General features: G+C 42.4%; 1 protein-coding gene across 1 annotated transcript in view; it reads left to right on the top strand.

The window, feature by feature from the left end:
* Nucleotides 1–14,958, top strand: part of clcn1b (chloride channel, voltage-sensitive 1b) — a 59,720-nt gene that overhangs the window by 38,589 nt on the left and 6,173 nt on the right. The window contains exons 7-21 of the mRNA XM_072461022.1: nt 2,859–2,937; nt 3,672–3,797; nt 4,071–4,155; nt 4,234–4,335; nt 5,292–5,376; nt 6,243–6,389; nt 7,845–7,914; nt 7,996–8,106; nt 9,315–9,528; nt 10,615–10,748; nt 11,555–11,736; nt 12,798–12,876; nt 12,944–13,026; nt 14,383–14,427; nt 14,519–14,623. Of these exons, the coding sequence (XP_072317123.1) occupies nt 2,859–2,937; nt 3,672–3,797; nt 4,071–4,155; nt 4,234–4,335; nt 5,292–5,376; nt 6,243–6,389; nt 7,845–7,914; nt 7,996–8,106; nt 9,315–9,528; nt 10,615–10,748; nt 11,555–11,736; nt 12,798–12,876; nt 12,944–13,026; nt 14,383–14,427; nt 14,519–14,623 (1,647 nt within the window). The remainder of the gene's footprint in view (nt 1–2,858; nt 2,938–3,671; nt 3,798–4,070; nt 4,156–4,233; nt 4,336–5,291; nt 5,377–6,242; nt 6,390–7,844; nt 7,915–7,995; nt 8,107–9,314; nt 9,529–10,614; nt 10,749–11,554; nt 11,737–12,797; nt 12,877–12,943; nt 13,027–14,382; nt 14,428–14,518; nt 14,624–14,958) is intronic.

The following is a 14,958-nucleotide window of genomic DNA, read 5'->3' as shown; positions in this document are numbered from 1 at the left end:
GAACTCTCTAATATCAGATGTAGAACTCTCTAATATCAGATGTAGAGCTCTCTAATATCAGATGTAGAGCTCTAATATCAGATGTAGAACTCTAATATCAGATGTAGAACTCTAATATCACATGTAGAACTCTAATATCAAAGGTAGAACTCTAATATCAGATGTAGAACTCTAATATCAGATGTAGAACTCTAATATCACATGTAGAACTCTAATATCAAAGGTAGAACTCTAATATCAGATGTAGAACTCTAATATCAGATGTAGAACTCTAATATCACATGTAGAACTCTAATATCAGATGTAGAACTCTAATATCAGATGTAGAACTCTAATATCAGATGTAGAGCTCTCTAATATCACATGTAGAACTCTAATATCAGATGTAGAACTCTAATATCAGATGTAGAACTCTAATATCAGATGTAGAGCTCTCTAATATCAGATGTAGAACTCTAATATCAGATGTAGAGCTCTCTAATATCAGATGTAGAACTCTAATATCAGATGTAGAGCTCTCTAATATCAGATGTAGAACTCTAATATCAGATGTAGAGCTCTCTAATATCAGATGTAGAACTCTAATATCAGATGTAGAGCTCTCTAATATCAGATGTAGAACTCTAATATCAGATGTAGAGCTCTCTAATATCAGATGTAGAACTCTACTATCACTCACTCAACTCTTAGTGAACAAATAGGCTGATAGAGGTCAACAAAGTTCAAATGTAACATGATTCTATTTAAGGTTTTACTATCCATATAAGTTATGCAATAGTTATGATTTCGATTGCCCAAAACAAAGCCCTAAACATTGCACCATTCGATGTGTTGTACACGTGGGCAGGCTGCGTCCCGGGGCCCCGCTGCGTCCCGTGGCCCCGGCGACGCCCCCGAACGCCCCGTTATGGTGTTGTTTTGGACGCTCCACAGACCACGTTGTCTGTGTTTGTGTCTCATTGTATTAATAGTGTGATGGTCATGTCTGGCATGTCTATTAACAGTGAACTCCCATATCCCTGTCTCTCTTGTCTGCCCGCCCCATCCTCCCCCTAACCCTGACTCTGTCTACACGCTTGGCCCTCGCCTCTGACCCCAGAATGGCACCCATACTCAGGACCTGCTGGTGTGTGCGTGTGCCGTGGGAGTGGCCACCTGTTTCGCTGCCCCTGTGGGAGGCAAGTGTCCACACGGCCCTGGCCCCGACTGAGGGTGCTCCTCCCGGCAGGAAATCTGAGCGCCTGTATTAGAAATAAATACTATATCAAATAAATTATAAATATATATATATGAACATTTAAAAACAGAAATAAAAAAACTTGTATGTATGCATTCCCTGTTAAATCTACAATAGAGCTCTGGATTGAGACATCATACATCATAACATTTTAGCCAAATGTTAAACCAATGGAGATGTTAACATGCTAATTACTAAGCTTAGCATTAATTAAAAAGTATTCTTAGACTATAGATTGATAAATGTATTTACCTGTAGCTGTTTATCATTTTGTTCCAGGGCTTTTTTATTTACTTTTTGGCGGATTTCCATGATGACGTTCCATAATAACATTCAAAAGTAAAATTCCGCTCTTATTGAAATCACTTAAACTGAATATTACCTTTTTCTGTGGTTGAATTCTGTTCCCCGGTTCTTCCACACAACCTCCACTTTGGTGGCTAGGCTAGCAAATGTACGTTAGCTTTTGCACAAGGTTTAGGAACAGGGAATTTGCACATCTTATGAGAGAAGGCTAGCTACAGTAAACGTCTATGATTCGTATATTAGCCTAGCTTGTTAGCAAACTATTGATTTATTTCTGTGATGATCATCTTAATAAACAAAAGTTAAAGACACTGCATTTTAGTAGCTAAAGCTCTAAATCGAGGCGCTAAGCTAATGCTAACTTACCTGGTGAGCTAACCTGGCGCTAACAGTCCTGACCTCCGTCCTTCAACCTGGGGGTAAACTTAACCTTATTGTCTGCATTTTAAAGAAGTCACTGAGTTAAATTCTGTACATTTTAAGGAAGAATCAACATGCAAACTTGTCTAGGAAATAAACTGTAATTGGAAATGTTTTATCTTCTAATGTGATGCATGTTTGTGCTGGTGGCTAAAGCAGCATGGCGCTTTGAAGCATTTGTTCTGTTTGGTGATTTGTCTGATTCTGTCGTTGCAATTAACGATCGATTAATTGTGACTAGTCGACTATGAGAAATAATCAGTTATATTTTGATCATCGTAAGACATAAAAATACCTTTTATAACAAACACATCATAGAATTATCAGTTAGCCTAATGTTAAACCAATGGAGATTACAAGATGCTAAATACTAATACTTTGACATTGTTTTAGCTAATATAACCGTTATCTTTATGGACAATTAGCACACCAACCACAAACATGGCAAATTTCCATGGCAACTGACGTTTTTTGACGTTCCATCCCGAGCTCTACACTTCATTCGCTATTATGCTTAATTCATTCGCCATATTTCAACCTTATTCTGGTATTAATAATGGTCTGACTGGTCGACTAATCGTAAAAATAATCGTTAGTTGAAGCGCTAGTTGTTGTGTTTGTGGTTTTAGTCTTTGATTTCCTTTCAATGAACAATATTTATTCACTTTGTGCCATTTTCCTCTTTGGTTTCTCTCTCCTCGCACCCTTGCTGTGCTTCTCCATCACCTCCATCGCCCCTGGGTGCTCCTGCCGGGTGCTCCTCCTGGGTGCTCCTCTGTCTCCCTCCCTCTCCTCTCTCCCGTCCGCCGGCCTCCCTCCCCGGGCTCTCCTCGCTGTCCCGCGGTCGCTCTCCGGCTCCTCCGCCTCCTCCGCCTCCTGTTCCCTGTGTCAGTAGAACCCGTACGGTTACACAGATATTCTGACCGTGGGCTGCGCTGTGGGGGTGGGCTGCTGCTTCGGGACGCCACTGGGAGGTACTGTCCGGACCACTGTGTGCATGTGCATGTGCCCTCGCCACGCTCCTCAAATGACACGTGAATATTCCGTTTCTCCTGGTCACAACCGTCCTCAGAATCAGATGAGATGTGGCTCCAGCACAGACATGTATTTTAGTTTTCACCGACCTCCTAAAGAAACGAGGCCGCCATTTGGAACTCTGCCTCGTTTTGACACAGGTTTTCAAACTTGCAAATGCCCAGATTATACTTTGGCGCAAGTGCTGGTGTTGCTATAGTAACCATCCTCAGGAACAAACCGCCTTTTTGAGATCCCTTCTGTCTAATTTACACTCGGAATATAAACCGTTTCCTCCGTCGAACGCCTGCTCTACGTGTCGGCGAAAAAACGTGGATTTGAACTGTTGCACGACATAGAAAACGATGTAAAAACGGCTCATGATGCTAAAGCGCTAAAACCGTCATTTCTGTTTTTACTTTCTAAGATTAAACGCCAGGAAATAGTCACATCTTCAAGTACATTTACACCGAGCACTACTTGAGCGCTACTTGAGCCATGGGTTTCTCTGGGTTCTTAACAATCGTTGGCAGCCATGATGTTATTAGTCGACCTTGTTTGCACTTGTCTGACTGCCCGTGGTTCTCCTCTTGAGTATAATTACAGGCCTTTAAGTGCTTTCTCTTCTCTCTTCACACTCCACCCATCCTCCCTTCCCCCTGGTCTGCTCCGTCTCTCTCTCCTCCACCACCAGGGGTCCTGTTCAGTATTGAGGTCACATCCACCTACTTTGCCGTGAGGAATTACTGGCGGGGTTATTTCGCCGCCACGTTCAGCGCCTTCATATTCCGGGTGCTCTCTGTCTGGAACAAGGATGCTGGTACGACACCTCACACACGCCACAATGACAATATGCTAAATAATAGAACTGTGCTGCTGCAAATTATGCTCCTTATTATCTCATCATCCAAGCAAAGATATTTCCTCACTTGTTATTGGTATAATACAAATTCTATCCAACAATATAATCCGAAAGATATTAGTTTTTGTTAATATCTTCCTCCCCAATTTGTAGCTTGTGCCGTGAATCTAATTAAAATGTTTACATGGGGTTTTTATGGCAAAATCTCTGTATTTTATTTGTCTTTCTTAGTCACAATCACAGCGCTCTTCAAAACAAACTTCAGGATGGATTTCCCTTTCGATCTACAAGAGCTCCCAGCGTTTGCACTCATAGGGTGAGTGTCCTGCTGTTTGACTGGCACAGTGTTGTTTCATCAGTTATATTATATTCAGTTTGTGTTACGTTCTGGCAGGATTTCTTGTGGCTTTCTGGGGGCGTTCTTCGTCTACTTGAACAGACAGGTGGTGCTGTTCATGAGAAGACCCACTGCACTCACTCGCTTTCTGACTAAACAGTAAGAGGAACTACTCTGCAAAGTGGAATATCTGGCAAGGCTCACAATACTTTAATTCATTTGGAGTGTTTAGTTGTTTATACGGACACGACATTTCTGGTTGGTGAGTTCATGAATCTGCTAATGAGGTTAGTGTGAGAAGCAGGTCAGCTGAGGTCCAGAGCAGGAGATGGGTCAGAGCAGTGCAGCAGGTTTAACCCCAGAAACACTGGGTCAAATGCTTACAAGGGGTTTATAAAGTATATTCAAATAAATGTAATGAAACCGGTCTAATGTTCCTGGTCAGTTTGGTGGTTAGTTAAATTGGTGACATGTTAAACCTCAGTAAAAAGTCTGTTTCTGTGTGTGGTTTGCATGTTCTTCATGTTTCCTCTACCAATAAAAACATGTACAATCTGGGCCAGGCCTGAAAAGAAGATTCAAATCTCAGTGGGATTATCCTGGTAAATATATGTTAAATAGGACAGATAAAAGATAAAATACATATCATTGTAAAAACTATGCAAGATAAAATTCTGAATTCAAGTCATTTGAACTTAGTCCAGAGTCTTTGCTGGAGAAAACACAAACACATGGAGTCATGTTGCTCCTGCGGCGGTTCTTGAGAGACCGTCTCACTTTAATTATCTCTAATGTATCTCGGCTCCACTTTCCCGTCTCATCAGTCTCAGGACGCTGACGCAACAGGAAAGCCTCGACAACCTCTCGACAACGCAGTTACTTCCTCAATAGAGATTCACTCCGAGTCCAAAACCGCCAGGCGACATCAGCTGTCACCGTGAGCACCACTATATCCAAACCACTTCAGTTTAACGTTCTTAATTCAAGTTACAAGAGGAGCCGTGGAGATGTCAGTAACTCAAACTCAAGCGCTGGTTTCATTTCAGGCCCAAACCGTTGTTGTTGTTGTTGTTGTTGTTGTTGTTGTGCTGATTCTTCCGTCTGTTTGTGTGCAGTCGACTCATTTATCCCGGCGCAGTGACTCTGATCATCGCCACCTTCACGTTCCCTCCAGGGTTCGGACAGTTTATGGCCGGAGAGGTAACGACGCGCACTATTTGTTCTGAAATCAAATGTCTCTGGAGCGGTTCCATTCTTTCTCTAGATTTGTTCTTTGTCCTTGACTTTTTTTTACGTCACTGCATTTGTGAGCTGCACATTCTCCACGACATTTTTGACCTGGACTGGTAAGTATTTTTTAATAGTTTGAGCTGTGTGGAAATGGCTGAGAGGTTTATTTTTTAGCACGTTTCTTATAGACGTCATGTCTAAAGGATGTTTTTTTAGTTCAAGTCTCAGGTTTAAGCAAAAAAAATGCAAAATAATGCAAATGGAAAACAAGAAAAGTTAAGAAACAGATTAAATTGCTTCTGTTGAGCAAAAATCTGCAGGATTCTTTCTCGACATCACTGCATTTGACCTTTTAATCATTCTGAAAATCGGTCTGACTTCACATTTTTGAACAGATACTTCAATACTTTTACTTAAGTAGATTTTTCTCATATAATGTTACTTCAATACCGTATTTCCCGGACTATAAGTTGCACCTTTTTTCATCGTTTTGGCCGGGGTGCGACTTATACTTATATTTATACTTATATACTTATACTCCGGAGCGACTTATATGTGATATTATTGTTATTTTCACACTTGCAACAGCATTTCATACTCCTGTGCAACTTATAAATGTTTTTTTTTTCTCTATTATGCATTTTTTGGCTGGTGCGTCTTATACTCCAGAAAATTTGGTATACATACTTTCTGAGTCATGTTTTGCCCCTGTAGCTGTCAGAGTTAAACGCAGAGGACAAATACAGGTTTACAGTTCATGAACAAACAGATAAAAGACTCAAATGAGCATCTCCCGCACTCACAGTCGTGTTCACAGTTGTTCGTAACGTCTGCAGCTCATGCCGCGCGAGTGCATCAACTCTCTGTTCGACAACTACACCTGGACCAAAGTCTCCGGCGGCCCCTTGCCCCCCGGCTCCAGCGCCTGGCTCCACCCGCAAGTCAGCGTCTTCGTCGTCCTCCTGCTCTTCTTCGTCATGAAAGTAGGTTACATATTCACACATTTACTCCAGGGAACGCGTTAACAAGTTGTACGCACCATACCTTTTATTTCTTACAATGTACACTTACGCTTCCGATGGCGTCAAGGTCAATGAGTAACAAAAGCTTTACGTTGACGATAATAAAGGATACATAATGTGCTAAATTGACTTTTGTTGTGCCCTCATCAAAAACCTAGAGTTGTGTTTGGCTTCATTCACACTTGTTCCTCTCTAAGTGGAACTCTAAGATCTTCTGAGCTGTTTCTAACTTTTTACATTTATCGGGGAAACTGGTTCTGAGCGTTTCCGCCGTCAAAACCCTCGTACGTTACAACTGTGCAATAGTATGTCCAGCTCGTGTTTCTCACCGCGGTAATTCCCTCTGCTGCCAGTAGATGGAGTACTAACGCAAATCCTGGTGAGGGAATGCAGCACAGATGTAAAGTAACATGAGAAGAGCGTGTTTACAGGTCAATAATACTACGAATAATACATGATGAATTATTACATCATTTTGATGTACTTACACTTGAGTAGAGTTTTGTTAAAGTACTTAAACTTGAGTAGAGTTTTGTTGAAGTACTTACACTTGAGTACAGTTTTTTTGAAGTACTTAGACTTGAGTAGAGTTTTTGTTGAAGTACTTACACTTGAGTAGAGTTTTGTTGAAGTACTTAGACTTGAGAAGAGTTTTGTTGAAGTACTTACACTTGAGTAGAGTTTTGTTGAAGTACTTAGACTTGAGAAGAGTTTTGTTGAAGTACTTACACTTGAGTAGAGTTTTGTTGAAGTACTTAGACTTGAGAAGAGTTTTGTTGAAGTACTTACACTTGAGTACAGTTTTTGTTGAAGTACTTACACTTGAGTACAGTTTTGTTGAAGTACTTACACTTGAGTACAGTTTTTGTTGAAGTACTTACACTTGAGAAGAGTTTTGTTGAAGTACTTACACTTGAGTAGAGTTTTGTTGAAGTACTTACACTTGAGTACAGTTTTTCTTTAAGTACTTACACTTGAGAAGAGTTTTGTTGAAGTACTTACACTTGAGTAGAGTTTTGTTGAAGTACTTACACTTGAGTACAGTTTTTTTGAAGTACTTAGACTTGAGTACAGTTTTTGTTGAAGTACTTACACTTGAGTAGAGTTTTGTTGAAGTACTTAGACTTGAGAAGAGTTTTGTTGAAGTACTTACACTTGAGTACAGTTTTTGTTGAAGTACTTACACTTGAGTACAGTTTTTGTTGAAGTACTTACACTTGAGTACAGTTTTGTTGAAGTACTTACACTTGAGTAGAGTTTTGTTGAAGTACTTAGACTTGAGAAGAGTTTTGTTGAAGTACTTACACTTGAGTAGAGTTTTGTTGAAGTACTTACACTTGAGTACAGTTTTTGGTTACTCCACCCTCTTCTAACACCTTCTCTCCCGCCCCACACTCCATCCCGTCCTCGCCGCAGTTCTGGATGTCGGCGGTTTCCACGACGATGCCCATCCCCTCGGGCGCCTTCATGCCCGTCTTCATCCTGGGTAAGCGGATATGGCGGCGTGCGAGCTTTTGGGTCCCGCTGAGCTCCTGTCGTAAGTCGTTTTCCCTTCTCCCGCCTCCAGGGGCAGCGTTCGGGCGCCTCGTGGGAGAGATCATGGCCACGCTGTTTCCAAACGGGATCCTGTTTGACGGGATCGTGTACCGGATCCTGCCGGGGGGCTACGCTGTCATTGGTCAGTCTCAGAACGGCCCAATACGCTCTCTGTTTCCCTGGTGTACGATATCGATAGAAAGCCTGATTTAGTCATGGTTTAGACTCATTTATTCCTAGTGTAGACCTTGTTTCGTCTTTGTGTAGAACCAATTAAGTCCTGTTTCATTCAATCGATTAAACTGTATTTGTAGAGCAATATTTGTACAAAATGCAGTTCAAAGTGCTTTACGGACATACAAAAACACCTTTAAGTCACGATACAATACAAAATACAAAAGCTATACGAATAAAAGCATAAATAGCAGTTCTAAAAGTGCAGTCACATTTCATTCAGAAGCTCAGCCAAATATTCTAGAGTAGAAAACGGAAAGGCTGATTCCCCATGTTTAGTTTCTGTTCTTACCTTAAAGCAGGGGTGTCCAAACTTTTTTCACAGAGGGTCGCATTTTGAAACTTATACGGAGCAGAGGGCCACAAACAACCCGAAAATGTCGATTTTTTGCATTTGACATAGTTTTTATAGCTCCACACCTTTGAGACATGCAACATTAATATTATGTTGTTATAACATCGAAATGCTTCAATCTCTCCAATTTTACAGTAAAAAATACTACTTTTTGTTGTTTGGACCAACTTAGCAGGAAGCCGGAGGGCCGACAAAAATTGGTCTGAGGGCCGCATTTGGCCCCCGGGCCTTAGTTTGGACATGCCTGCCTTAAAGCTTTCATAATACTCATAATTGCTACACACTTGCAAATAATGGAGGTAACATGACAAAAGATATAAATCATGACTAATTTCGACAGTGAGAAGTGTATGAGAACTGCCCTATTTTCTGGACTATAAGTCACACATTTTTTCATAGTTTTGGCCATATATTTATACTTATATACTTATACTTACACCTATACTCCGGAGCGACTTATATGTAATATTATTTGTTATTTTCGCACTTGCAACTGTATTTCATCCTCCAGTGCGACTTATATATGTTTTTTTTCTACTCTATTATGCATTTTTTGGCTGGTGCGACTTATACTCCAGTGTGACTTATACTCCAGTGCGACTTATACTCCAGAAAATACGGTATAAACTCGACGACTTCAAATAAAACGGGACACTTTCAATGACATTAGTCCTGCGTTTAGTGCGAGATCAGTTCCAGTGTTGACGTAGTACGTGGTATTGCATTTAGCCTGATCGATACTGTCCCGTGTCCACCACTAGGGGCAGCAGCCATGACCGGGGCGGTCACACACACGGTCTCCACGGCGGTCATCTGCTTCGAGCTGACGGGGCAGATTTCTCACATCTTGCCCATGATGGTGGCAGTGATCCTGGCCAACATGGTGGCTCAGGGTCTGCAGCCCTCGCTCTACGACTCCATCATCCAAGTGAAGAAGCTGCCGTACCTGCCGGAGCTGGCCCTCGGGCACATCAGGTACCGCCCACCAGACACAGGACCACCCACCACATGCAGTACCGCCCACCACGCACAGTACCGCCCACCACACACAGTACTGCCCACCAGGCACAGTACCGCCCACCACACACAGTACCGCCCACCACACACAGTACTGCCCACCAGGCACAGTACCGCCCACCACATGCAGTACCGCCCACCACACACAGTACTGCCCACCACACACAGTACTGCCCACCAGGCACAGTACCGCCCACCACATGCAGTACCGCCCTACACATGCAGTACCACCCACCAGGCACAGTACCGCCCACCACGCACAGTACCGCCCACCACATGCAGTACCGCCCACCAGGCACAGTACCGCCCACCACGCACAGTACCGCCCACCAGGCACAGTACCGCCCACCACATGCAGCACCGCCCACCAGGCACAGTACCGCCCACCACACACAGTACCGCCCACCACACACAGTACCGCCCACCACATGCAGTACCGCCCACCACACACAGTACCGCCCACCACACGCAGTACCGCCCACCACATGCAGTACCGCCCACCACGCACAGTACCGCCCACCAGGCACAGTACCGCCCACCACGCACAGTACCGCCCACCAGGCACTGTACCGCCCACCACATGCAGTACCGCCCACCACGCACAGTACCGTCCACCACGCACAGTACCGCCCACCACATGCAGTACCGCCCACCACGCACAGTACCGTCCACCACGCACAGTACCGCCCACCAGGCACAGTACCGCCCACCACATGCAGTACCGCCCACCACATGCAGTACCGCCCGCCACACACAGTACTTTTTTTAAAAATAATATGTGATACATTTACTTTTACTTATATAATATATAAGTACATATTATGTACTTTAATTTAAGTCACAAAATTGAGTTCTTCTGCTCCCTCAGTGTTTTTATATATATTTATAACCCCTACCATTTATCAATTTAAACATAGAACAACAAAAACGTACACAAAACAAACTGACCTATGCATGATATGATTTCAAGTCATACGAGATGTCGAGTTTCATTTGTATTTTCACTTTTACCTGTGACATTTGTGTTTTTTCCCTTCACCGCAGCAAATACAACATCTTTGTGGAGGATATTATGGTGCGAAAGGTCAAGTTCCTGTCGTCTCAATCGTCCTACAGAGAACTGAACCGCCTTTTGGACACGACATCGCTGAAAACAATCCCGCTCGTCGACTCTAAAGGTATCTATGGTTACCGTGGATACACAGAGTTCACACACCGTTTCATTTGATATCATTAGAATCTCACGTAGAGGGCGGGGCTAATATATAGATTAATTTATTTTTCATTTTCCACTTGTTTGTACAGAACATTTTCAGCTTGATGCCAGTGTTTATTTCATGCAGATTGGCTTTAGTCTTAAAGGGGCGGCGTTACTTTTCGGGTACATGGTCCCCCCCCTGCTTTCTGCCATGGAGATGTTTTATTATTACTTTCCAGTACTTTGAAGTGCTAGTACTGTTCAAAGGGAGGAGTTATGTACATGCTGAAACCTGCAGAGCTTTGTTAACAATTACAAACAGAGAACAATAGAGTAGAACGACACAAAACTAGCTTAGAACCAGTTCCTTCAGACAGAAAACTCTTTTAAACATTGTCCAGATGACTGATTTTGACATTACATTACATTCTATTCATTGATTACAACTAGGGATGTCAGGATTATCTGTTTAATCGATATTTGTGATTATTTAGGGCACAATATAATCGTAAAAAATAAAACAATAGAAATCTTGACCATTTTAGAAGCAAAATTAAGCATTTTTTGTCCAATCTACAGCTCAAAATAGACTTAAATGTAAAGAAGAAATGTCTTTTTATCCGGCTGTTTTTGTCACGTTTCACTTTATTTGTCTTCCAGAAAATAACATTTCCTAGTCACGAACGTCAAACGCGTTATTTGGTCACGGTCTAATTGCGAATAATCGTTCAATCGATATCGCGACAAATCCGTTTGGTCCCATTGTGTCCGGCGCTCTGTGTGCAGAGTCCATGATACTCCTGGGCTCCATCGAGAGGACGGAGCTGCAGGCCATCCTGGACTGGTGGATGTCTCTAGAGCGACGGGCGTTCGAGAGGGGTCAGAGTTCACCGGACCAGGGCTCCAAAGTCAGCTGGGAGTCCTTCAGCTTTGTGGACGAAGAGGGCGGAGAGGACAACACAGCCAAGGTGCGAACACGACGACAGACACGCCCGTTTTCAGGTTTTTTTTGCAGTTTTTAGGGTTTATGCTTCTTCATTTCTCCCGATTGGAAAACAGACGGTAAAACTGTCCCATTAAAACAGTTTTCTTCACATTGAACACCAAAATATAGCGCAGCACAAAACATCACGTTATGATGATGTATAACTATATTGAGGTTTTGATGAGAAGCTGGGATCCTCCCCTGGAATAGTTTTGGATTCACGTTAAAAAAATACAGTGTCTTTTGCTGATTTTCCCTAGAATGCCGGACTAAAATGACCCAGTTCATTATGAAGCTGCTCCTGGGCCAGTCGAGCTGCCCCGGGTCAAGCTTTGGCCTCTTCTGTCTGATTCTCTCTGATTATAAGAGCTCACGAGCTTTGCACAAAGGAAAGTCAGATTTCTAAACCCGGTTGTGACGGTAGATTTTTGACAATTCCTGTGAAGCAAAAATCACTCAAAGAACAAAGTTTAAAGTGGCTATAAAAGAGCGTTGTGGATTAGGCCTTTTTATTTCTTTGTGGGCTTGGTGTCCAATCGATCTTGATTCAGCAGTGGTTGATTTGACTGTAGATAATATTGCTCTCTTTTTATGTTTTATATTTCCAGGAGCTTGATAGTCAAAATGCCAGAAGCCCCATTTATTTTTTATTTTATTTAGATTTTTGCGTTTTAGTGAGATAAACAAACAACGACAGTAATAAGATAAAAATTACACCAAAAAGAAGAAAAAAAACAAAATAAAATAAATAAAATAAATAAAATAAATAAAATAAATAAAATAAATAAAATAAATAAAATAAATAAAATAAATAAAATAAATAAAATAAATAAAATAAATAAAATAAAATACATTAAATACATTAAATTAAATTAAAAAAAAATACATAAAAAGGGGGTAGGGGTAAAGAGGCCCCATTTTAATAGTATATATAAAAACAAAAATCGAGAATTGACAGATTTATCCCGTATCAAACTCATAGTGAACGCTGTCTGAAAGCACAAGTCCACCGAGTGTGATTTACCTGGAGTGTTTTGTGCCCAGACCTCTTCAGCGCTGGAGGAGTGTAACGGCCCCGTCGCCTCTCCAACGCCCCAAGAGCCCTCCAACCACAGAGGCTCAGGTAACTCAAGCAGCCTGTCTTTAAAACACCACTCCCCCTTGTATTTCTGTGTCGCTCTGGTCTTTAGACAAACGAAAGCTGCCATCGGTGAGGAACGCATTACAAAGACTCTTCTCCTCCACGTCGGCGACCGGGCAGGCAGATCTTCAGGTGAGGGCCACAGGTTTAATGTCACTCAGCGCTGACATTCAGACAGGTTTTCACTTCACGGTGGGACATCGTTCAAGAGGCTCGGCTCGTGTGCCTTGAATTCAATTATGTTCAAATATCAGACGGAGGGCAGGGGTCAGCAAAACTCTATGGCGAGACAGAAAAGCCGCAAATTGAGGGCGGGAAGCGAGACCCACTGTCAAAACATAACGAAAATAGTGTTCGAAATAAAGTTTGAGTTATTGATTTAAAAAAAAAAAAGGTCATATCTGTTATTGTGTTTTTTTCTGCGCCAAGAGGCACTGCAGGGTTGGATAAAAGGGTTAAAACGTTGCTACTAAAGGCGTATTCATGATTCTTGACCATACTTTTTATCAATGGCTAGACAATTGCTGTTCAAATGCTTTTAAAGGAGCACTGTGTATTATTTCCCATGGACATGTTAATGCCTTGTCTACACTGGTCAGTAAATGGACAGTAAAGGACTTGGCAGCTAGAGAAGGTGCAGAGGTCTTTTGGAGTAAATACAATCTAAATAATACCTAATATATACATTTTAATCATGCGGCTGAGCTCGGCCTCAGACGTTTAGTCATTCTAATTCTATGCAGCGTGAGATGTGGCTAAAGCTGGAGTAAACAGAGAAATACTCCTGCTCTGCATTTATTTCACTTCTCTGTGCGTTTTAACGACTCTTTATGTAATGCATCAGACTTGGATAATGTTAGATGAATCATACACTGGAAATATAATATTTTCATTCTTGACGGTTTATCTCAGTCAGTGTTACGTGACAAACTATTATCTTCCATTCGAATCGGTTTTGTCGGTCTTGTTTTTGCCTGATTCTCCATTCTTTCTCTCGTTACGATGTTTAGCGCCTCCTTAAGGCCAAACAAGGCTATTCTCCTTTAGAAGGTACATTCTGTGGGCCGCTCAGAACCGCTCAAACGGGCCCGGACGCTTCAGACAGAGCAAACACTTTAAGACTGTACCTGTCCGCTGAAGCAGTGGAAACAAGGCTCTACTGTGAGTGATTCTCCACAGATCTGACCTGTAATTTGGCCTAGCAACATCACCTTGTTCCCAGACAGATTCTGTGGAATATTCAAAAACATCTCCACAGACACAATCACGGGTCGTTTCCTCCACCAGAAAAGTTGCACCTTAAAGTCCAATTTCTTCAGGATTTAGGTTAAAAGTCTGCATCGTTTAACCAATCACAGAGCAGTGTGACCTCCATCAGGAAGCAGTTTAAGACACTATGTATGAGGCCACGATGCAGGAGCTGTGAAGAAGCATTTCCCACAGACAGAGCCAGTTTGTGCTGCTAACATCTCCATGTTCCCCCTCCAGGAGTCCGCGGCGCCTGCAGTACCTGACTCCATGTCTCCAGAGGAGGTAGAGCACTGCAGAGTCTCCTCAAAGAGTCAATCCGGCTGCTCAATCAATAATATGTGTCCCTTTCTTTGGCTGTGATTGGCTGAGGCAGATCAAAGCCTGGGAAGAGGCCGAGCTGGATAAACCAATCGATATGGAGCAGATTCGCATAGACCCCTCACCCTTTCAGCTGGTGGAGAGGACGTCGCTGCACAAAGTGAGTCCACCAGTGTTTTTGTGGTACTGTTGAGTAAGTATGAAGTCATTTTACTCATGGACCAAGTGTAAGTTTGAGTCTAAACCTGAACACGGCACGATTTGTCCGTCTGCGATGAAAGTTTAATGATCGTGGGGAAAATCTTGAGTCATGGCTCCAAAACGTGGGTCGTAGGTCTCACAGTGAGACGGGGACAACAATTGTTTACTTATTGATTTCTATTAAATCTGTCTGCTATTCTGGAGTCTGGGTTGCAGAGTGAGCCCTCCTCTCACGGCGTCTACAATCAATCTCTGTCCAACATGTCACCAACAGTAAATACAAGCTCAGCCAAG

Source organism: Eucyclogobius newberryi, unplaced genomic scaffold (assembly GCF_026437365.1).
Source record: "Eucyclogobius newberryi isolate DKJ021-1_F unplaced genomic scaffold, fEucNew1.0.hap1 SCAF_3, whole genome shotgun sequence".
Lineage (NCBI taxonomy): Eukaryota > Metazoa > Chordata > Actinopteri > Gobiiformes > Gobiidae > Eucyclogobius > Eucyclogobius newberryi.
This window is presented reverse-complemented; position numbering and strand designations above follow the sequence as displayed.